General features: G+C 41.9%; 1 protein-coding gene across 1 annotated transcript in view; it reads left to right on the forward strand.

Annotated features, from left to right (window-relative positions):
- Positions 1-1,641: 1,641 nt before the first annotated feature.
- The window catches only part of snphb (syntaphilin b), a 33,338-nt gene continuing 9,498 nt past the window's right edge, over positions 1,642-25,481 (forward strand). Inside the window, exons 1-3 of the mRNA XM_062391357.1 lie at positions 1,642-1,823; positions 18,059-18,189; positions 24,674-24,853. Of these exons, the coding sequence (XP_062247341.1) occupies positions 18,140-18,189; positions 24,674-24,853 (230 nt within the window). The 5' untranslated portion in view covers positions 1,642-1,823; positions 18,059-18,139. The remainder of the gene's footprint in view (positions 1,824-18,058; positions 18,190-24,673; positions 24,854-25,481) is intronic.

Genomic DNA, 25,481 nt, shown 5'->3' on the forward strand with positions numbered 1-25,481 from the left:
TATAAAATTGAGAAACAAACAAAATCTCTTCTCCAAATCCAGGCCCCTATTCTACCAGGAAATGAGTCATCATGACAAGAACATGTAGGCTTACACTTTATACAGGAAGTCAAATCAAATTGATGTTCACAGGTTTATCACAGAGGGCCCTGTAGATGTATCAATTCACTCCTCCAAACTGCAGTGACACAACTGTGAGGGACAAACAGTCATTATGATATAATAATGGATCATTGAAGTACAAGCTATAGATGTTGCCAGTGTTGAATTGGTAAGAAAAGTATATAGGAATTTCCAGTTACCACAATTATGACTTCAACCACAGAACATCCAGTTCAGATCTGCCTTTTACCAGATCTTAGTTATGTTGCTATAGGCCTAGATTGTCGAGGGACATAGGACACGTGGAGCTTCTCTTTCCTCCTCTCTCTCTACATCACAGGCTCTACATCAGGCTCATCAATACATTTTACTGACTTGACTTCTTCCTGGGAGTCTTCGTTCTTTCTCGTTGCAGATCCAGGATCGCTGCTGCGGTCAAATCGGGAATCTTGGGGCTGGATCATGAGTTTTAACAACTCAATGCAGGAAATAAACAGACTGAAGCTTAGGTGTCCCACATTAACCAGTGTCCAAGATTACCCAGTGTACAAGATAACCCGGAATCACCCTATGTCTATATTTTGATGTATTAAATGGAAAGGTCGGATCATGAATGTCATTCGAATGTATCTTCATTTATTCTGATAATCCAATTTAAAAATAAATCTTCTGCTAGTTTTGGAGTGGAGCCATTACTCAAATTAAATAATAGGTTAGCATATGATTCCATAACTTTCAACTACTGAGTAAATGCAACACAACAACACAATAGCAGAGAAACTGACATGCAAAAACTTTGATGACTGACATGTAATTTATACCTCTCCCATGGAGCACAACAACAGAAAAGGGAGAGGTGAGGCAGGGGACACATTCATGTGAGGAGGGGTCATCCAGAAGTGGACCTAGGTCTACAGAATGTTCCACAATGACAATGCAGGCCTACACAGGTCCTGAAATAAGTGAGTGCAAAGATTTTGAGTTACAACAATGAAATTAAATGTTTTAGAATAGGACAAGATGGTGATTATCCCTTGTATGTTTGAAGGACCTCTGCACAATTTAAGTTACCAACTACCAGTAGATGTTAGCAGGTGTTAGCAACCACCAGCGGATGTTTTGGCCTTATAATCAAAGATACCGAGGTCGAGCTTGAAGGTAGGCTAGGCTGAGGCTAAAGGTAAATCTGACTGGCTACTGGCTTGTATGGAAGCGTTATGAAATCCAGCTCAGATCAGACATCATTACCTCCACGTTTTTTTTATCTAAACACAATGTTAAATGAAATAAAATTCAAATGCACATTGGATTCTGTGACATATAATGCTGCAGTTCAATTACCATTGTTGCATTTAGTTTTGTTCGATTTAGTGATAACGTTTCTGTCTCTGAGGAGCTGGATGGGCCTGAAGCTTTAACGAACGCAGTGGAGTTTCCCTTTAAAAGGGAACCCGACGTAACGTGACGCATGTGCTTCCGTCCACATCCCCTTGTGCCTCTCCTCCTCACGCAGCAGCAGCCATCCAGCCTGCCCCTCCTGCCTCCCCAGCCTGCCCCTCTCCTCTCCGCCCCTCCTCTCCCATCCTCCCCGGGCGTGTGCGCCTGGATCACGGCTCCATCCAGCGGAGCTCCCGGTGAAGAAGCGCAGCGGGGAGACGATGAAAAGCGAAGCGATGGAGCTGCGACAGGAGTGAGAGCCACACACAGGGAAGCGGGCACAGGTAAGGCCGGGCCACGTCATTGAAGTCACCAGTGGCCGCTGCAGAGCTGTCATTTTGCGGAGGACGCTTCTGTGGAATGGGAAGTGTAGCGCGCGTCAATAATAACCTACGAGTTGAGAATCGTGCGGGAAATGTGTGGAGCATTGCGTTCGTTTGTAGCCGTGCGTGTTTCCCAGGGATCAGACTTTTTCCTGCAGAGTCTGTTTATGTTGATGCTGCTGACGGAGGCAAGCTGCGCACTGCGCTCCTCCAGATGTTTGCGCGTGTTGTCATCCTTTGCGCCCATGTTTGAGCGCGTAACCCCCTCCAGGGCCCGTGTGCGTCAGATCACTGTTTGCACCGGGTAATAACAGGCCAGAGTAGTGCTTTCTGGTAAAGGTCGGTGACCGGAGAGAGAGCTCCCTGGGTCTTGAAGCCAAGGTAAGTGTCATCCATGTTTGCAGGCAGTGAAGTCGTGACAGCTTGGCCGCCGCTGCAGTTTGACCTTGCAGCATTTTTGTTTTTTCAGGAACGTCTCTGTCCCACCTGACAGAAAACAGAGGCACAGCTATTTTCGCCATGACTGTCAATTTGAACAAGTTACTCTAATCATATCAAAGCTTGATCCAGTTTGAACGAGGCTGTGTGGGGTTAGGCCACTGTTCTTTGAATTTACTATTTCAATTCCAAGTCATAAGAAGCACTGGAGCCTGGAAGCACATTTCTTAATGAATGAATGACTGGATACAGTGAGGACTGAATATGGCTGCAGACTCTTTCAGATCTTCTTGAATAACCTTGGCACAAAAACACAGGACTTATTTTTGATAGCTAATCACAACGACGGTCTTAAAATCTACTTCCTCTCTACCCAAAATTATACATATTTTGGGTAGAGACAATGGGCCCATGGGAACATATAAGAGACAACCTAGGAGCCTAAGTCATTTTGTGTCTCCTTTATCAGTTTGTCTCTTTGTAGTTGCTTGAAGTCTGTTTGTAGTGAAATAGAGTGTTTGCCCCCTGGTCCTGCACTCGTAGTCCTGTGCTGTAATCCTTTCAGCCATTGGAACAGGCTTTTTATCTGTAAGTTCATATACGCTGTGTAGTGTGTGGAAACAGGGAGGGGGAAGCAAAACAAGTCTCGAGCACAGAGCTTGATGTTGTTTACTGACCTCTGGTGCAGGTCACTCTTGTCCTTTGCAGCATGGCCATCTTGTCAGCAGCAGGTTCCTCCATCCTGTCCCTCAGCATTCACAACCAATGGCAGCTCTCCTACTCACACTCCTCTCAAGTGGCGGACTGACCGTCACCATGGTGACTTGGCATTCATCTGCACTGCATGGTGTTTGATCAGATGCGTCCATGAAGGGAAAATCTCTAATTCAACCCTTTTTGTAACAATTGATCCTCAAGCATGCAACATCATGGCAGTGGTCTCACATATACTAGAGTAAACTCCAGGTCTCTATTTGTGCAAATTCTCCAGAGGCACCTGATGATTGTTTTTCATTCATTGTAAATGCAGAGCATGTAGCCATCAGTCCCGTCTGGATTGTTGTGTTGCTCGTCACACCATGGCTGCAGTCGCTGCCATGGAGGAGTGTCATTTTCATCATAGTGGTTTTATTCTGAATGAGAAGCAACAGTTGTTTGCACAATGTTAAATTAGTTAGTTAGTTAGTTAGTGCCTGTAGCACCCCTGCTGGGGTATAGGCCGTCGACAAGGGACCTCCAGAGTTCACGGTCGCTGGCGTTCTTTTCTATCTGCGACCAGGTGCCTCCCAGTCTCTTTGTGTCTGCCTGAAGGTCCCGGCGCCAGGTGTTTTTAGGACGTCCTCTGCTTCTCTTTCCTTGAGGGTTCCAGGTCAGAGCCTGTCTGGTGGTGTTTGACTCTGGTTTGCGTAATGTGTGCCCGATCCATCTCCATCTTCTTCGTCCAATTTCGTCTGCTGCTGGGGGTTGTTTTGTTCTTGTCCACAGATCGTTGTTGCTGACCTTGTTTGGCCAGTAGATTTTCAGGATTCTTCTGAGACATTTGTTTATGAAGGTTTGCACTTTATTTATTGTGATCTTATTGATTCTCCATGTCTCTGCCCCATAGAGCAGGACGGATTTTACGTTGGAGTTAAAGATTCTGATTTTAGTCGTTTCCCGTATCTCTCTAGAGTTCCAGATGTTCTTGAGAAGTAGAAATGATGTCCTTGCCTTACCTATCCTAGCTTTTACATCTGCATCTGTACCACCCTGACTGCTGATGATACTCCCCAAGTAGGTAAAGGACTCTACCTCTTCTAACATGGTGTCACCAAGGGTGATCGGTTCCGTACTAGTTGTATTTATCCTTATGTTTTTAGTTTTTCCCTCATGGATGTTAAGTCCTACTTGTGAGGAAGTCTCTACGAGTGTATTGATCTTGTCTTGCATCTGGTGGTAGCTATGTGACAGTAGTGCCAGGTCATCTGCGAAATCTAAGTCATCCAGTTGGGTCCATAATGTCCATCGGATTCCGTTCTTCCTTTGTTCTGTTGTTTTTCTCATGATCCAGTCAATGGCTAGTAAAAACAGGAATGGGGATAGAAGACAACCCTGTCTGACCCCAGTCCTGATCTGGAACTGTTCCGTGAGCTGTCCATCATGTATCACTCTACAGGTCATTCCAGAATAGCTGTTTTCAATGATGTTCACTAGCTTAGTGGGCACTCCATGGTGTCTCAATAACTTCCATGCGGTCTCTCTATGTACACTGTCGAATGCCTTCTCGTAGTCGACAAAGTTGACATAGAGTGGGGAGTTCCACTCTAGTGACTGCTCTATGATAATGCGAAGAGTGGCAATCTGGTCGACACAGGACCTATTCTTTCTAAATCCTGCTTGCTCGTCTCTCAGTTGGTGGTCAACTGCATCCTTCATTCTGTCCAGGATGACTCTATTTAGCACTTTGCCTGGCACAGAGAGTAGGGTGATCCCTCTATAGTTGTTGCAGTTTCCCAGGTCTCCTTTCTTTGGGAGCTTGTTAATAAGGCCCTCTTTCCAGTCAGATGGTATCTCTTCTTCTTCCCAGATCCTTTTGAAGAGTGGATGCAGCAGGCTCACCGTGATACCAACGTCTGCCTTTAGGGCTTCTGCCGGGATGTTATCTGGCCCAGTTGCTTTCCCACTCTTCAGCTGCTGTATCGCTTTCCTGATCTCCTCTCTGCTGGGTATGTCACAGCTGATGGGGAGGTCGGTCTGTGCTGGTGGGATATCTGGTGGGTTTACTGGTGGGGGTCTATTTAGCAGTTCCTCAAAGTGTTCTGCCCATCTGTGTAGTTGTCCGTCCTTTGTTTTAATGCTGTTTCCCTCTTTATCCCTGACCGGTCTTTGTGGCCTGCTGTATTTGCCCGACAGCTTTCTGGTGGTGTCATACAACTGTTTCATGTTTCCATTTCTTGCTGCTTCCTCTGCTTCTTCGGCTAGGTTGTCGATGTATTTCCGCTTGTCCGCCTTAATGCTCCTCTTAACCATTCTATTGATATTAGTATACTCTTCTTGTGCCTTTGCCTTGGATGCTCTTGTACGACTGTTTGTCACTAGTGCTTTCTTCTCTTTTCTTGTTTGGATTCTTTTTTGGGTTTCTGTAGATATCCACTCCTTTTGCTGGAATTTCCTGTAGCCAACCACTTCTTGGCATGTGGATATTAGTGCGTCTTTAATATGTTGCCACTGACTGTCGATGCTGTTTTCGTCTTCAAGTAGGTCCTGGAGAACGTCAAATTTGTTTGATAGTTTCAGTCTGAATTCCCCTTGTTTTTCTGCGTCCCTCAATAGGCTCACGTTGTATTTCTGTCTGTTAGCTGTTGTCTCCGTCTTGTTCTTCTTGAGCTTGAGTTTCAGTCTAGCAGTTAACAAATGATGGTCAGATGCTACATCTGCCCCCCTTTTAACTCTCACATCCTGTAGTGATCTTCTGAACTTCTTGCTTATGCAGATGTGATCTATTTGGTTCTCTGTTGTGTGGTCTGGTGATACCCATGTTGCTTTGTGTATCCTCTTATGTGGGAAGATGCTGCCTCCGATAACAAGCTTGTTCAGTGCGCAGATATCCATGAACTTCTCTCCGTTTTCGCTTGCTTCTCCAAGTCCATGTGTTCCCATCACCTCCTCATATCCGATGTTTACTTTTCCTACCTTTGCATTAAAGTCACCCATGAGGACGGTGGTATCTTTCTCTGGATATTTGTCCAGGATGTTCTGAAGCCTGTCGTAGAACTCCTCTTTTTCTTCTTCTTCACTGGGGTTCGTTGGTGCGTAGCATTGGATGACATTCATCTTTATCTTCTCCTTTGTTGTTCTGAACGATGCTGTGATGATCCTTGGTCCATGGGCCTCCCATTCTATCAGTGCTCTCTGTGCGGCTCTTGATAGCATGAGGGCTACCCCTTCTGTGTGTGGGGCATGGTCATCTTCATGGCCCGAGTAAATCAGCAGCTCTCCACTCATTAATCTTTTCTGGCCTGATTGTGTCCATCTTGCCTCACTGATGCCCATTAGTACAAGATTATAGTTTTTCATCTCTTGTGCTATTTGAAAGGTTTTCCCTGTTTGGTACATTGTTCTTACATTCCATGTTCCAATGGTAATGTTTTTCCTGGTTGAGAGAAGGATGGTCGGTCCTGTGGCTTCCAGGGGCTCCTGGCTTTCACCACACAACGTCATTTGTCTTCTAGCTGAAGAGCTACTCTCTCCCAGGGCCGTGTCCTCTCGTAGTTTTCTTGTCGACGTTTCTGTAACTGCAAGTGTTTTACAGGGTGGGGTTGTTGGCCCCACGCCCAACCCCCAACCTGGAGGACCAGGTGCTGCTTTTCGTCCGGCCTCTACTCTAAAACCTGCCCGGCATGGTTGCACCTACGGGGGGTATGAATACCCGCCGGTATAGCCTTTAGAGTCACGGAGGCACGCAAGCCTCCCCACCACGGCAAGGTAGCCGTGGTGTTAAATTAGAGATGCTACTAAAAGCTGAGCGTCTGTGGCTTGAAACAGAGCATACATGTGTGCATGGATGAAAATATTGGTAAGCTAATTGAGATAGTTATGCTCTATGGCCCAGGCCATTGGTCCCCAAACAACTTGGATTTGTTAAACAACATAGCCAGGTTTTCTGCCAACGAGTCATGCCAACTATCCATACGATGCTAAAGGCAAGTACGCAAGAAATGAACTGTAAAACCAGATGACCAACTGTCTCTCCAGGGTCATTTTAAAAATCAATGACAGGCTGGTCTCGTATTTGCATGGACGTGATTTGATTGGCTATCACCCATGCTTAATATTTGCATGAATGCATTATGTTTGGCTGGTGTCGGAGCTACCGCTTGAAAAGTCCTTTTCTCAACGTCAGCCTTTTTTTATCACAAAGTAAAGCATTGCTCCTCAGCTGCCATATAATTTTCCTCAATTCATATCTAAAGGTATCCTTCAGCTTTTGGTTCGGAGCAGGTAGCACATCGAGACTTTTTAAACGCTTTTTTCTGTTTGGGGAAGCTAATGTGAGAGTGCCAGCATAGTGATCACAGGTCCAACATACAAACAACTTTTTTTATAATCACATTCATACCCAATTTAAGCTAATTAAGCTAACCCCCATCTGCATGTCTTATAATAATATAAGCACCTTTGTAGCATTTATTTGTGACTCTTAAAGGGTCAATATTCAATATTTTTGCATCAACATTAACTATGACTATGTGTAACATGACAGCTTCACTGTTTTTGAACAAATAGTGATTGAATATGATGCACTTTCCACACCTATGCAGATATTTTACAAGACGAAAATGTTCCTGTGTCAAAGGGTTTTTTAAGTCACTCAAACAGAGATTTTGCAAATGCATTCCGAAGTTAAGATTTTCTAAAAACTTGATTCCATATATTTGTGTGTGCATTTTAAACAAGTATTTGGAAAAAACGATTGTAGGCTGTGAAATGCCGGTTTCTCTGATTGGTTTGCACAGCCATGTCGAGGTTAAGTTTGCAGCAAAATTCTGTATTATTGCACCAACATTCTCAGTCTGCAATATTACTTAGACCACAGTGTTCTTCTTTGACAGATCATTGATGTAGACTGTATCGCTGCCTACTGGCGTAGCATTCTTGTTATGCAGTCTTTTTTAAATGAAATGGGAAATATCTGTTCAAAAACATATCCACATTAATGTTAACATGGCATGAGGCCAGTGGCCAGAAACACAACTGAAATGCTGTTGCTGTTTAATGGCTATTGGATGTGCACATAGGCAACATTTTCTAATGTTTGCTATATCATCGTGAGGATATGGTTTTACTTTTAGCATGAAATGTCAGTGCATCTTCATCTGGAATGGAGCCTAATGTAGAGGAGGAGAGCAATGGGTGTAGCCACCTGTCTCCTCCCACACGATATTAATGTGATTGCAGATATATTTCCTTTATGTATCAATGCTTGTCTTGCTTTTGATAAAAAATACACATTTTTTACACATACATTTAGCATGATCACTTAGGCTGCTCAAGCGCACGTTTTAACCGCTGCTGCTTGGCTTACTAATGACAAACTCATGACAGAAGATATTTTGAGCTTTTGGCCTAATTAAGCTCAGATAAAAGGTTCCCAGACGGCTCACATTAAAGAGCTGTGTAAAGGGCCTCTGCAGTCAAACTATTGCCATGTTGTTTACCCAGAACTTGCATCCAAATGAGGGTTAATTCCTGTCAGAGTCCCGTGAGACTTGTGTAAAGGGTCGGACAAAACTGGGCTTTATCTCAGATCAGTGAACAGCTGATTATAAAAGATTGTTTGAGGTTCAAGAAAATATGTTATGTTCTCCTCTCCCTTCTTTTCCCCTTTCACCCTGTGTGCTTGTGTGCCTGTGCGCTGTGTTGACGGTTGGCATAGTAAAAGCTCTGCTGTAGCATAATTGCTGTGCTCTGCTGGGTCTTAGCTCAGCTGCTCTGCATCTGCTGCAGCATGAGTGTGACTCTGCAGGATTGGTCTGATCTGCGTGCACGGTGAAAAACAAAATGTCATTGTTTGTGCTCTTTTGATGAACATTATTTCCAACCTGCATTTACAGAGGATTGATTTGATGAATGTGTGAGTATATGCTCTGGACTGTGTAATCTCCACAATATTGCACGCTTCATGATGGACTTTATGCATGTCCACAGAGAAATTGAGGCTTGTGTAGTTTTTTATTACTCTACTATCCACCCTACTCAAGTGCTTCATTGTTTCCATTAGAAATGAAGCTGCTTTAGTGGCTTTTAAAATTGGCAGAGTAATTGATATTCCACAGCTCAAATGGCCTTCACCGCAATGTAGGTGTACCAGCTGCTCAAAACCAAACAGTTAGAGGAGCCCAGTTTATCTTCCTTATCCGAGAGGGAAGCTGGAAAGCACCCAGCTCATAAAGTTGAGAAAACACACATAAATACTGGAATTTTAATGCTTATGCTTATGCTTTTATTTGGGGAAAATATACCTCTGTCTTTGGGGTCTACTTCCTAACCATGTGTTGCTCATGAACAATTTGTTTCTATGAGCCGGCTCCGCTTCTCTGACAGACTCCAAATTCCATTCTTTTTTGTCTTTTGTCAATTTGTCTAAGGAGAAAGACACAAACAGAATAGTTAAGGTAACATTGACGTTGCTAAGCAAGTAGCACATTTAAATGATAGCGCATCTAAAACTACACTGTAATGACACTCTCTCCACGGTTACTTCTGGTGATTACTCAACAATGCTTGCAGAGAATACAGTTCTGATATCAGCTGCTGTCAGACGCTGGCATCTGGACTTGACTAAACAGCTTGTTCATGCCTTGAAGAAAGGCTCTGACTAACAGATTGAAAGATTGTCATACTAATTTTGAGTGTGTACATGCCTCTTTCCCCTCAGGCTGAGTAAATTACTATTTAGTTAATTATAAGTTCACGAAAGAGGCACTGATTGCTGCACATATTAAAATGAATAATCATGTGCCAATTTGAATATACGAGAAACAAGTGTCAGAATGTGAGACGCCACATAGAGGCTATTGAGCATACATATAGCAGATACAAAGTTTGAACCTATTCCCAGAGCCAATTGTGCATATGTCCAAATAATAGGTCATAGCAGTGCTAAATGTGAGTTGATTGTTAGAGTAGAAAGTGAATGAGGAGTAGTTTGGGAGCTCAAACTGCCGCCTCATAGTGCTGAGCAGAGCCAAATGAAATGGCTAATTTGAAAGAGCCAGAACTCCCATCACTACTACTTCTGGGAAACAAGTGTTCATGGAGACCGGTGAAAGATATCCGTGTGCACGTGGGGTTTATTTCACTGCCGATCTTAGTGGTAATTGGATCCGTTCAATTGCAGATTTGCATATTCACAGATGCCTGACCCTGGATTTTTGGCTCTGAATGGGATTTACTTTCATGGGATGTCGGTATGACATGATATTGTGTGTAGAAGTAGTATTAGAAAAGGAGTAGCAGTCTGATGTAATATTGCTCTGATTAATATTAGTAAAAGATCCTTGATCACATATTTATGAGGTCTGAATCTGCGGTCACTAAAATTAAGGGTGGCTAAATTTAAACTCAGGGTCTTGTTAATGTGCATTCTAGCTCACTATTACACAAGTCAAAATATCTATAGAAAAAGCCTAACATTCATAAATATGTTATCTTATCTTTGAATCAACAGCGTAAATCCAGGAGGTCTCCAGTTTGCACATTTTCTTTTCTCTTTTCTCATTGTCTCACATTCAATTGACAGATTTTTTGATTATAACACATTCTGTGGTTAGATACAGTTTTACAAATGTGGGGGAGATTAGGACAAGGTGGTTAGTGTCACAGAAACTGAAATGAAAGTAACAAAATACGTCCTGATCTATTATCTATTTTTGTTATAAAACAAACAAAATGCCTTACTAGCTTATCTTAAGAAGAAGCTCTCAAATACACTGGTGACACCAACCAATAATCCTAGTGTGTCTATACAAGTGACTCTGTTGGTGCAAAAGTGCATAGGGTACCCCCACTTACCTATTGTCAAAAAAAAATCTGACCACAAACCTTACAAATAGTCTCAATAGCAAACAGCAGATGTAGCAGCTGATCTGAGACCGAGTCAGGCTGGGCCAGGAACTGTGACGGCTTGCTTACTTTATTCTGAAGGCCTGATAGGCTGATGGAGAAGTGTGGGAACCAATGAGCTGAGCCAATGCAGCAGCACAATCTACCATGGTAGTGTCCATCATCATCATCATTATCATCATCAGCAGCAGCAGCACCTGGGCGAACCCTAACCCTGGGAGAGACAGGTAGAAGGGAGAAAGAGACAGGCAGGAGGGAGAGAGAGAGGGACTGGGGAGGGAGCAAGAGACCGGCAAGGGGGAGGAAAACATACAGGCCCTTTGACCCTGACTGACCTTGCTGTACATAACAAACTCACTGGTTAATTGAAAAATGCAGTGCTCAAAGGTCAGCATCAAAGTGTGTTGCCTTGAAAGGTGATATTGGCAGTAGCTCAGTGGTTAGAGTTGACATCCTCTAACCAAAAGGTTGTCAGTTTGATCCCAGTATTTACTAATCTGTATGCTGAAGTGTCCTTGGGCAAGATACTGATAATACCCATATTGCCCCCCATAGTGAAAGTCCTGCATATAGATGTAAAACTGTAGTGTAAAGCTCTTGATTGGTCATCGTGACTAGAGAAGCTACTACCTGAGAGATTTTCTTCAACTTTTGATCAGTTGTCACTTGGACTCAAGTATAACGTTTTTTCGTTTCAAAGGTCGAAGGTCACAGTGACCTGTGGGTCTGGGGGGAAAAGAACATTGAAATATGTACACTGAAACTAAATTGGTAGGCGGAGGCAAACAACAGCAGTGCGGTAATTCTAGTTTTCTTCTACAATTACTGTAGACTGCAAGGACCAAACCTCGCTATATGAACTGACAAACACGATAACTTTCGTCTCTGTTTGTTTTCATTTGTTTTAAGGTTCTAATTAAGTCTAAACTTGTCAAAGTACTTTGTATATCATTAAATAAAAAATAAACAAGTTCATTAACGAAAGGAAATATCAAAATTAGAATGTGTACTATGTTGTTTTTGTGTAACAGGTGTCAGACTTAGAAGTGATTAAAGGTGGTGTATGGAGCTAAATTCATGCCATTAACTTTTTGAAAAGCATGCCATTCACTCACAAACAGTGTGGTTTACAAATAGACATAGATACTGTGTGCTGAAGATTTTCTTACAAATGTCCTGAGTAATCGAATCCAATTGAATACAACCGCCACTATCAGACACGACTAGACATTGTGGACGAGGAGATAGCGGCGTTGTGGCAACGGAAGCTAAACACACTTAATGAGAGGTGTGCAGGAGTCAGACCTGCGGTTAAACAGCCGTCATTTAGATCTGTCTAACCAGCTGCCTCTAAATTTGGAGTGCAACCGGTAAGTGCATGCTGAAAAAGCCCAGAGCAACTGACAAGAGCAAGTTTCATAATTTGTTTTGGACTTGTATGAAATATGGAAGGTTTTTTAGTTTCTGAAGCATCAGAATTTGCATTATACACAAATACACTGCAATATGCAGTGCATTTGTTTGCCAGGTGTGTATTACGAAACAAAATGCATTAGTTTGTTAATGGTGTTTGGTATTTGCAAACAACAATGGGTTTGAAAGTGTATGGTACAGAATTTGTAAAACATGTTTTCTTTGCCATATTGTTATCTCAAAATCTGCCAAACAGCTCTTCTCTTTCCACTTTCATTATTTTTATATTCTGATTTCTGAATCTAAATGCTACTTTCAAATATAATTAATTTTCCAATCATTTCGTAATTTTCCAATAATTATGAGCTTATATTGCATTGTTGTACCTGCAATCAGCCCATTAACTACAGAAAATGTTAACTTATTGAATACAATTTTAGTCACCAAGTATGTGAGAAAGAAGGGTGCTTCTGTTCAATGCAGCTTCGCTGAGTAGAAAGAGTAAGTATAAATAAAAGTAAGTAAATAATAGTCTCACCACACTGCCTCCTACTGGCAACACTGATATACTCTGTGTTTTATTCCATACAAGGTTTGTGTTCTTACCAAAAGGCAATAATGGACCATTATGGTTAATGCCAGCAAATATAATATTTCACTTGTATATAACATTTCATGAAAACAAAAAAAAATACCTACAATGTCACCTTACATTTTGTGTGCTTGTCACGTGCACAGTTGTTAGTACTTACAGGAGAAGCAGAAATTAAGGGTCACACTCATTTCCCTGACGACATGCAAATAGAAGCTGCTGACTGTGCAGTCAGTCCAGCTTAGACAATGAATCATCATCTCTGCAGACAGAGACACTTTAACTCTGAGCGATGCAGCTCTGCTCTAGGTTTTACTAAATGTGAAACCTTATATATTTTTACGTGAGATTTCAAAAGGAATTAATAGAGAATTAGGCTAACTCACTTTTCACTAAAAATAAGATGAGAAGATCAGCAGCTCTCTCATGTCTGTACACTTAATATGAGCCACAAAATATGAGTTAGCTTAGTTTAGCTTTGCTCATTAACTTGGCTAAAGGAAACTTCAGAAGAATTTTAGAAATTGCTGTCCTTTTTTAATTTACTCAACTTGCTTATCATGTTATTTAAATATAATTACCTGTTTGTTCATTTGTTACAAAAAAGGCAACAAACATCCATCATTGCTTCGCTCAAATCAGTGAAAAGAGTATCAGTGTTAGTATGCGTGAAATGCCGCATAATACATTATTATGAACTGTTTTTGCTAACAATGGATAGCTGGCTAACAAACACACAATGTGACTGGAATGCTATCAAGTCAGGGAACAGCAATAACAGACAGAGTTCGGTGACATCGTGAAGAAGCATAAGATCATTTTTTTTAATTTATACTTGGTTCGAAAAGACCAAGATCTCAAATGTATTTTATTAAAACATGGCTTAGAAGTGTTTCTTTCAGGCATCACAGCAGCAATACCGAGATGAGTAGGCACATGGCTCAACACATGGAAAGGATGGGTAGTAACACCAGAGGAACCAAGCACCAGGTACTGGTCGACAGAGCAATCATAAAACTAAAGTTAGAATGTTGTTTGTATAGAAGAAGAATAACATTATGCACCATGTTGTGTAATTGTGTGAATGGTGACAGTTAATGTCAGCTACTGTCGGCATATGATGACAGGGCACTGTGCGGCTCACTGCAGCAGCATGACTCAGCACATTGTTGATCTCAGTTAATACAGACAGGAGGTAAAAAAGTTCCCTGTGCCTGATAAGACTCTAGTTTCCAAACACAACATAAACACACTCTCATTGTTGAATGGGTTTCTTACTAACAGCAGTGAGTCAGTGTTGCAGACCCTAAAGCTGTCTCACAGTCCCAAACACCTGTTTAACAGCATCTGCCTGTCAGTCCGTTGGGATTACACAGGTAAATCAAGGAGACTCTGGAGTGTAGCTGGTGTTAGTCACACTTTCCTTTTACGCACATGCACAGCTCCTCCCTTCCTCAATCGGTTTGATGATGACCCATGAGGTGCACGTCAACATCAACTCTGCAGCCTGCTCAGTCAGGACCAGGATGGGGACTCATCTCTCTGTTATATTCTGTACTCAGTTCAACTCTTCTCACTGTCAGCACTATCAGTACCATCAGTATGTGTGTATTCTAGTGCATAAACACACACATATGCACCAACACTATTTGTTTTGTATGAAGTGAGATTAGTCAAGGCTTTTATCCTACATGACAACGATACACTGTCTTTCATAAGAAATACAGCAGCATCTCTGCTGCAGACACAGGGGAACAATGGCTCTCTGTGTGTGTGTGTTCCAAATTAGTGTCACCTCCTCCTCCTCCTTTCATCTCATTGGCTTCTCTCTCACACACACAGACACACACACACACACACACACACACACACACACACACACACACACACACATTTGTACTTCTATCTTAGTGAGAACACTCATTGGCATAATGCATTCCCTAGCCACTTACCATAACCATCCAAACTAAAGGCCTAACCCTTAACCTAACCTAAACCTAATTCTAACCCTCAAACAGACCATTAATACGGGGTCAGAAAGTGAGGTCTGGCAAAAATGTCCTCACTTTCCCAAAATGTCCTCGCTGCGTAAGGACACGCACAAGGACACACACAAACACACACACACACACACACACACACACACACACAAACACACACACACAAACACACAGACACACACAGTTTCTTCCCTTTACCTGTTCTGAATGTTTCTGGCCTGTCAGCAAATCAGCTGTGTGCGTGTGGACCTCAGTCAGGCCGTCTGTGGCGGAGGGTGGTGTTACGTAACAGGCCTAACTTATAAATCCTGTATAAGGAGCTGTCATGTAGTTTGATCCGTTGCCACAGCAGCCAGAGTTGGAGAACAGCTGCCTTCATCGGCCTATGTCAAGCTGAGTCGAGTAAAATTTCGTTAAGAAAATGGAAAATAGATATTTGACTGTTTTTTACGGTGGCCCTGAGAGCTCAACGCACGGCACCTTAAGAAAACACATGCAAGTGGCCTATTTGCAGTGCATTTCTGTAATGTGTTGTGTTGTGTGTAGTTTTTACTAGTCACACTAGTGCAGATGTAATAAAGTCAACAACTATGATTTCATTTTGTGTCGGTGTATGTTTGAGGTTTTCTATAAGTGAGCATATCACATTTAAGTAATGACTGCAGGTTTATCCCCATTTATCTTCCCTGCTCCTTGTGTTTGCTCCTGACTGCCTTGATTTATGATGATTGTTACATCTCCTTATTACAGACTGAGTGATAATCAATTAAATTTTAAAGGCTTATTAAAACTGGCTAGAGGTATTAGCCATGTGCAGTGCAGTTCTAACATGGTTGAAAACAAATTGAAGCTACACAAAATGTGCAGCACTTCAACTGGCATGACCTTTTTGTGTTCGTGTGCACATCCGTTTATGTGTTGATTACCTTATGCATATAATTGCAAGAGGCCTGTGCTTAATGTCTGGCTTAAAAACCTGGGGGGCGGAGGTGTTGGAACAGAGTAAGCAGGTTTGTATATTTACTTGAAAGCACTCGACCTTTGCAAAATCATAAAATTGTCAGTATTAAAGCACAATCAGCGTGTCAGTGATCATATTTCAGTGTGTGTTTCCTAAATGACTGGTCAGAACTGTCATTGTCTGTCTAAGGCATTTCAACCAGATTATTTCTAATATGTTTGGTTTATATTCATCACTGGTTTGTCCAAAACATTGAAGCAGTCAGACTTCAGGAATGTTTCTCTCCGTGAAAGAAAAAGCCCATTATTGACTCTGGGCTTTGTGGTTGACTGTGCATAGTATTGATCATCTGTCTGTATAATGAAAATAGTCTGCGGTTGAGATTGTCTCTGAACTATATCTTCTCCAAGAATATTGTAGGTGTTTCTAATGACTCTGAGTCTGATGTAACTCTAACAACATCATAGTAAGGCAGATATACCTTAAATTAAGTAGAATGAATCTATTTGCTGGCAGAAACCAGGGATGTTTTGCTGGTGGTAGGGTTGTAATGGTGTATGATGATGGTGTAGCGTCATCAAAATGTACCTTTCTGGTGTATCATCTGCAATGTACTTTAGCATTTGGTGCTTTTAACAGTTGTGGTCTTGTGCGTAATCTCATATGGAGCTACAACATACAACACATAGTCCCCATCAGACCTCTGGTCATTCTTCAGAATCCAATCAATGAAATGAGAGAGAGCAGAGGAGGATGATGTTAGGAGGCAGAATTTGAATGAATAACCATCTACGTGTGGTACGTTCACTGTCTGTGGTGGGAGAGACAGGAAGGAGTTGTTGGTCGGCAGAGAGAACGCATAGCAGTTGTTACACACACACACACAAACGAACGTGACCCTGAGGAGCACACAGTGTAGTGTGTGATGTATTATTGATGAGAGTAATCCTCCTCGTTTCCTCTCTTTTTCTTTCCATCTCTTGTTTTTGTTATCTCATCTTTCATTCTTGGCCTAACTCTCCATCTCACAACTGATGCTGGCAGGATTTGATTTTGTTTTTAATATGGATCAACATACACCATGAAAACCACAGCTATGCAGATGCTAACACATTTTTGCATTTGGCCTTTGCAGCTGCATAATGATGTTCATGAGAATGGAAGCATGGCCTTGTTCTGTCCACAAAGGTGTGTGCGTGCACTTGCATGCTTGCAAATGTACCTATGGAGTCTAGCGATGTCTGCGTTGTGTTGACTTGATGGAAAGGTCGGACAATGTGCTCTGCTCCTGCTCAGAACTGTTCACTCAGATAAACTGTCCCTGCGAAATGTCCTTCATCTCTTTACACTCTGCTCACCAAACGTCTGCTCTCAGATTTCTGCTCTTGCTCTTGGATTTTTCTTGAAATGACCTTATCAGAATTCCCCAGCCAATAGAATACCAGGTACAACGCTGACCAATGCAGTTGTCACTGCCTCATTACAGTAGATTGCGAGTGGCACTTCACTCTTTACACAACACTCACATGTACATGTTGCTTTTATACTTGACGGTGGGAATGGCTGACACAAGCTTCTGGATCAATCGTCTTAATGACAACAACGAATCGCAGTTTACCACTTTGAACCTGCAAAAGTGTCCATGAAATGTACGAGGGACATAAATTCCACAACCAAATGAACACCAGGTTAACTCTCTCAAGGGCTATTCTGACAACCACCTGACGCAATGCGAGAAAAGCTACATTAAGGGACATTGGATTAACGGCTTCACAAGAGTTATGACCTAAAACAAAACGTATTATGACAACACATCAGAGTTATGACTTGCTTATGCTTGTTGCTTTTTGATGTGAACATTTTAATTTTCGTTCAGCCTGTTCAGTGTTGATCATAGAAAGTATAGTATAGTGATAAGGCTTGGGTTATGAGCATGAAATATGATGTAATGGATATCATGTATAGTTTGTCTATTGATTTAGTTGAAAATGGATGCTATGGTCATTTTGTGGAGCCACTACCCGTTCCTATATGTTACCTCGTCTGTGTCCACTGGGGGACCCGGTGGGTTTCAGGACGTTTAAAACAATGTAAACTTTTATTATATGTTATAATGCCTTTAATTATATATTGACTCTCTTTTCTCCCTGGGTGGGTGTGGTCACTTACCGTCTGTTTTCTTCTGCAGGCTCCAGGCTCAATTGAGGAACAGAGAGAAAAGGGAGCGTGAGGACCGAAGAAGAAACGTAAGGTTGTGGTTTCTGACCCCATGTCTGCCCCTGCTCCAGCCAATCGGAGGTCTGGGTCTGGCTCACGCCGGTAGGTGGCCAATGAGGAGCACTGAATTTTGTTCATCCTCTAGCCCAGTGGTCACCAACATTTTCAAGCCCAAGATCATTTTTATTTCCTAATGTAAGCCGAGATCTACTTCCATGATATCTTCCAAAAAATCCCACTTAGGAGGGTCTTATTTATTATTATTTGCAATTTCTGTTAGAGGCTGAATGTGCGAGTAAATATACACAAAGAAAGGCAGTTGGGAAACCTTTTTTGTTCAATGCACAATATTCACATTAATATCAACATTAACACAGCATTAGCTTCAGTTCATCAATATGTTTTGCGAAGGAGCTGCTGCTTCAGCAAAATGTTGGGCTTTGAATTGAATATGGCCGTAGATGGGACTATTTCCTCGTATAAAAGTAGTCCTGTGTACTCAAATAAATACCAGTACAATACAGTAGGAAGCCACACATCTTCCGCTCCTGCAAATATTTCACAATAAAACCTGTTTTTTAAACAATAGAATGGATTCCTTCAACAGAACGCTGGACTGCTTTTATTTTGAAATGCAGTAGATTAATCAGCAGCTCATCCACCAGTAGCCGACACACAACGCGTGTGAACAACCTTTGAGTCCAGAGAGTTCGGGGATCAGAGGTAATGAGATTGATTGGTAGATCACAATCGACAGGTTGGCGACCACTGTTCTAGCCCTTCCCCTCATACTTCCTTTATAAGTATAATCTCAGAGAGTATTTATGTTACAACACTCCACATATATCTGTTTTGTTGTGAACACGTCTGAGTGGAGAATCTCCTGCTGCATTGTTCATGTGTGAAAGACAAACTCCAGAGAAAGGCCGGATCCAATTCTTCAGACCTCCTCCCAAATTCATGTCTGAAAAAAGCTTCTCTCTCTCACTCTATCTTCCTTTGCAGTCATGTCTGCTGTTTTCCCTAGTTTAAATTTTTTTCAATTTTCTCGCCTGATGCTGCTGCTGAAACTGCTCTGGTATATTTGATAATGAAGTGGGCTTAATATAAAAAAGATGCACTCAGCTACCTCCTACAGACTGATCAATGAGCAGCAAGTTTACTACCTGAACTCAGTTTATCAAGTATGTATGTTAATGTATTTTCCCCCACAGCTACGGTACCTTTCTTGGCCTGTTCACTGGACATGGGGTTAAAGGATGAGAATACATTATTGAGATTTTTTCGGTCTTTGCAACACAAATGCTCCAGTAACTTTGCATAGAGCATCAATGACCGGGCCCAAATACAAACGTATTTGGGCCCGGTCACACATACGTGAAAGTATGTGGCCAACCCTTGCATCCCTTCGCTTACAAGCGTGAGAGCAAGGAGGCTAATACAAAATTAGCTTCTTATGGCGAGGCAAATCATATCAAGGCTTTATGTGGAGTTCAACCTGAGTGAACTTTGACCTGTGATATTCACTTCACATTCACCTATGTGTGGACATGCCCTTATGCTTGTTGTAATCATTCAGTTTGTCATCATGGCTCATGAGCAAAATAATCTGAACCTAAGACATTTCTCACATATTGTCAAAACACCACCTATGTGTTTTAATCACTATTCTCATTCAGGTGTTTCAGGTTTTATATGTGGAATACAGGCAGATAAATTCACTCATAAACTATAGAGCCAAGATGTATATTTGTTGTGGTAATAGCGGTTTACTTGCCATGCCAGATTGTTTAGCCTCCGCAGCTCACCCTGTAGCTGTGGTGTCCTCTCTCTCGTCTCTCTTCCTCAGATTCAACCCTCTGAAGGTTCTGCAGCCCAAACGCCGCTTGCAGCAAGTACTGGCGTCCTCGCCCTCGCCGGTGCCCAAGCCGGCGACGGGGTCGGGGACGACTGCCCCAGCGGCTACGGCACCAGCGGCTACGGCACCAGTGGCCGTTCCTGTGTCCACGCCTCCTTCGTGAGACTAATTACAGTTACAGTCCCAGAGAGCATGCTCCATGCTGTAGCTCCGGCATGCAATGTAGCCACATAAACAAGGCTGGCAACAGCACAAGGACAACGTTCATGCTACATGTGTGTCTAAGACATAGATGTCCCTCTATTTTCTTATTGACTAATGAAGCCCAACCTCCTTTACCTACTGCACCTGTCAAGCTATCAATCTTAGCACTGCACATCTGCACCTATAATGATAACGGCGATAGATGCGCCTCTAGACTTTTTCCCCCCATGTTCGAATAAGATTTTCAATAAATAATGACAGCAATCACGTAGATAGACACTCTTTAATTCATTCCTTTATACTTTGCACTTTAGTTTGTACTTTTAGTCCAAAAGAAAAAGAAAGACTTTCACACCCTCTTACTCGCTCTCTCACTGCAGCTCCATGTAAATCCAAAGCTTGACAGGCCTGCCATGCACCTAGGTACACTCACTAGGCTGTGACTGTGACTTGGGGGTGATGTTTAGTAAACAGCTGAACTACTGCCTGATTTTAAGTTTGAAATACCCTCCTGGCATTGAAGTTAGGTCAAAGTTCCAGTTCAGTTGTACGTAACATGAACACAACAGAACTCTCAGTGTTCATATTCAGCTCTGACTGTTTAAAAACACAGCATTCTACTGTGCTGTGTAACACTACCCCGAGTCCACAGGAGAAAACAAGGGAAAGCCTGGTTTAGAGGTGTGCACTTACGCATGCTGCTGACATATGCACAGTAGTGTCACTAGTTAAATTTGTACACTAGAATTGGAGGGTTAGTTTTGTGTATTCTTTCAAAGCATGACGTTGTGTTTAGTGGCTACATGCACGTTGAAAATATCACTGCTGTTTTGCTGTTGCACAATACTGTGATCACAAGTGATCACTGGTTCACTGCAGCAGCTCAATCAACAGCACCACATTCCTTTACAAACACTAACCAGTTCCATAGCAGATAACTGGTGAGACACAGACAATGCTTCTTGAGCAATACCTCTGTCTCCACCGAAAACAAACCACAGCGTAAAGGAATATTTCCGTACTCCACCCACTCACACTTATCAACACCTGACTACTCGGAGGCACCTACAGCTTACAGCCAACCACTATGTCCACCAGACACCTCAAACACTGTTGTGCTGTTTATTCTGTTCTCCTCCAGGCTCACCGCATAAGCTGCTTCTCCCTTCCTCTCTCTGATCTGTTAATGTCTTGGCTTCTTGTCACATATTGATCTTCAAAGAGATACTGAGTAGTCAATATATGGCCTCTTACCGCACACAGGACACGTTCACTCAGCTTAACTCTTGCAAGATACTCAATGAAGTTTGTGTAGCCCAAGAAAATTAAATGTACTTTGTAAAATTAGATGATCTGAAGTCACAAATAGGTCAGAACGCCAATCATAGACCTTATTCACACATGGGCCATTTTCCTGTTCACAAGCTCAAATAATGCTATGAACAGAATAAGGTTTTGCTGCTGTGGTCCAGGTTTATAAGTCATAAAAACATAGAGAATCTGACGAACCATAGGTCCATAACTCATCAGTAGGTGAACGCACAATAGGTAAAATCTGTAGGAACATAGGACCGTGTTTCAAGGTTAAACTACATATTTGAACTACAGGTTTTCATTTGGAAACCATGTAAACCATGTCCAGTGTGTTATATATTTTTGACTATAGTGACCTATTTATGTAGCTCACAACCCTGTCAATTTTGCTCATCATTATACTTATTATATTTACCTTAGCCAACCATTAGCAAATTCGGTTAAACACAATGTAACCATCTGTGATCAGAGCTACATGCACCTCCGTTGGCAATGCTCCACCCAGTGGGCAGATAATATATTACATATGGTTACCAGGGTAATGCATACAAATAGATAAATCAGACAAAAACTAGGTTGTGGCTCCAGCAGTTAGCATTAGATAAAAAGCTAGATTCCATGGTTTTTTTCTTCCAGGCTCAAATCCCAGAAGTGCAATGATTTTTTCAGGATTAAAAAGTCTTTCCAATTGTATCACATAATGTTATTAAACAGTGACGTGAGCGAAGAAGTCATTGAAGGCTTACGTTAGCTGTTTGTCATGGTAACTAGAGCAGTTTGTCAGATTCTCTCACATCATCGAGCTTTCCACCCTGAGCATGGTGTCAGGAAAATGGCTGCCATTGGAATTGTCTATTGTGTTAGTGCCTCAAACAAATGGTTGTGTGCACTGGATGTATCACTGTTTCCATGTTTTGCTCTATTGTATTACTGAGTTATCGTGTCCTGTTTACAAATCACCCATGGCTGCTCTGATTGGCCCTGTTTGTCCCGCCCTCTCTCTATGGAGGCCAGTGATTGGGCAACAGTCATGTCTTAGAGTAACAGGTCAATAACATTCACTATGTGTCGTGTAGTGTCACTGATTATTGAAACATGATGATAATGATGTCCTGACAGAAGTTGCCCGTCACAGATCACCCTTCCCTGTACTGGCTACCAATTATGTTACTGTTATGTGATGCCCAACAACTTTAACAGGATAGTATCATTGGTTGAAGGTGGAAATGTATGGTTACTTAACACTTTTTCAAATTGGTAATGTGTGCATTGTATAGCATCAATTAGGTTAAATGAAAAGTTTGAAATTAATGTGTTTGTTTTGCCAAGAATTAGATGAAAAGATCAATATAAGTCTCAATCAACATCAAGTATGAAGCTAGAGCCAGCAGATGTTTAGCTTAGCCTACCACAAATACTGCAAGCAGGGGGAAACTGCTAGCAGTCCACCTGCCTCTCCGAAGCATTATGTCAACAGAGACGGAAGCATTATGTCAACTGTAGACTCTCAATTCACATTTCTTAAATCAAACTCTCTAAAAACAGTAAATTCCTTTCCATATAATAAGACAAACTATAATCATTATATCTCTTCACTGATGTTTTTTAAGATTTTCAACAATGGCTTCATCCATACTTAACGTTACTACATACTGCACATCCATGCCCAGCATACGTAAGGCGTACAGCACGCTGGGCATGTGTAAACAGGAAGCATTTGTTTGTTAGTTGCAAAATTTAAATGGATTGCTCGAATAACACCTTTTCTTTTACACATAACAGTTGTATCATTGTAAAATGCAGAATATAATGTACAATGTACAATGTAAAATGTACAACATCTGCCAGCAAAGACAACAGGGTCATTTGTAATTGATTATCCATTTTGCGTTCTACACTGGTAGAGGAAGCAAATGCTGTAATAGGACCACTGACAAATCAGTGAATGCTACGTCGTAAAAGACCCAATCAGCAATTGGTTGTGAGACGACTTTGTTGCCAAACATCACTGTTCCTACAATGCTACCCAAAAGTTTTAAAACAAGAAATGAGTTAGCAGCGACTATATGAACTTTTCGTTTTATCAACTCTAAAACTCGAGAGCAGTACAGAGGGATTTTCAAATTAAAATGTAGTTATATGGCCTTTGTTTTAATTAATTTGGCAACTGACAAAAAGACTCAAGCTCCATATTCATCCATTTTCACAATATTCCTCAGCAGCTTCAGGTCTACAGCGTTCATTCACCACGTTTCTCACAGGATGTGGTGGCATGCTGGAGTTTACTCTGTAGTTCCCTGGCAACCTCATGGTGGAGTATGACAGCTGCTTCCTGTCTTTAAGCAAGCATCCTGAATTTAGCTTTTCTAATATACCTTCTCATCTAACTCTCAGCACAGAAGTGAATAGAAGCATATGGGTGCTTTGCAAAAATGTAATAAATTATTATAAATTACAAACTGCAGCTACAGAGCAGGTGAGGCTGTCCATATTATGGGCTGGGGAGGAGCTGAGAACAACCACATCAAAGCTCTGTTCAGCAGTGTTAACTCTGTAGAAGAAGAAGGGTGACATCCTTTCAGGTACTTTGTGGAGAGATAGACTGGTCACTTCACAGCTTGCTGATAGCCTATAAAGATATTAACAAGCTAATATAACTGAAGAGAGATAATGTATGGACATGTTCGGACAATTATTTGTTGTACATTAGTATATGCTTATATTCTGTGTATAAAAACATTTGTGTGGAAGCTTGTTGGAAGTCAGATGCTCTGCACGATGAGGCTCTTACAAGAAAAGCCGATGCCCAGCTCCTCTAATCACTGACTTCTTGTGGATGATATTTCAGGTTGCAGTGTTAGTTTTTGTTCTGTGCCAGTAATTGCAAATGACCTCCTGTAGATGTTTTCGATGGGAAGCCAGAAAGCAGCCTCAGCTATGAAAGCAATGTGTCTTTCCTCTTGTAAAGCTTTCAGAGAGCCAGCTCTCCAGGGCCACTTCGTTGTTGTAGTGCTTGTTGATATTTGGCATCTACGCTGCCGGCAGCTCAGACTTTGAATGAATCAGGTTAATCTTATAACATGCTATACATGCAGGACAGCTTGGTCTCACCTTTGTAAGGCAGTGTGCAACTTCTGTAGCATGCACATTGCTTCATTCAGGTATGGTCCTCCTCTGTGATTTAACACGCTGTTGTTTCTGCCTGGTCAGGTTTGACTACTGCAGGTTCATAGAGCTAGACTACGTTCCCATGGAGACAGGCTATATGGTCTCAATGCGTCCAACTAAAGGCTCTCCATCGACCAAGTCTCCAAGTAAAGGATACACCTCCACCAAGTCTCCGGACCGCCACAACCGTTCCACAAACTCTCCCTCCACCCCTCGTTCTCGGTCTGTCCTGAGTCCCTCCTGTTTCCTTCAGATCAGTGTTGATCCTCTGAAGCATGTGAATAATGAGACTGTTTGACTGTTGGGAATGTTTCATTATGTTATTTTGTGGAAAACTGAATTGTTTCCTCACTGTCATGACTACGCTGACCTGTATCTCTTGCTTGGTCCTTTCAGTTTGTTTATACTCTTCTGTTTTTCATACTCTGTTGTTTCTTTTGATTTATGTTTCTTTTAGTTATGTCATTGAGCGGGTTATTTGTTTTTGATATTTGGTTTGGTTTCCATCTTTGCACAGCACATTGTCTTTTTGCAACAAACTGCAACATCACCGTCAGTGCAAAAGGAAGTGTGTGTGTCTCAGGCAGGACCGTCTATGGGTAGTGTTTGTAACGTGTCTGTGGGTATTTGGGCATATCTGTGTTGTACTTGCATGATAGTGAACTTTAGACTTTTGCAACTTTAGACTTTTTGCATTCAAATAATGTCATGTTTGCAGATCACAGAGTTCACTGTCACCTCAGTGTCTACATTCAGAAGCCTATTACCACTCTCAAGCTGACCAAGTCTCAAAATAGATAATTTACTGTTTTGGGTTTTCTTACAGCATCTTTACCTTTTAGAGAAACAC

This window comes from Platichthys flesus, chromosome 7 (assembly GCF_949316205.1).
Source record: "Platichthys flesus chromosome 7, fPlaFle2.1, whole genome shotgun sequence".
NCBI lineage: Eukaryota > Metazoa > Chordata > Actinopteri > Pleuronectiformes > Pleuronectidae > Platichthys > Platichthys flesus.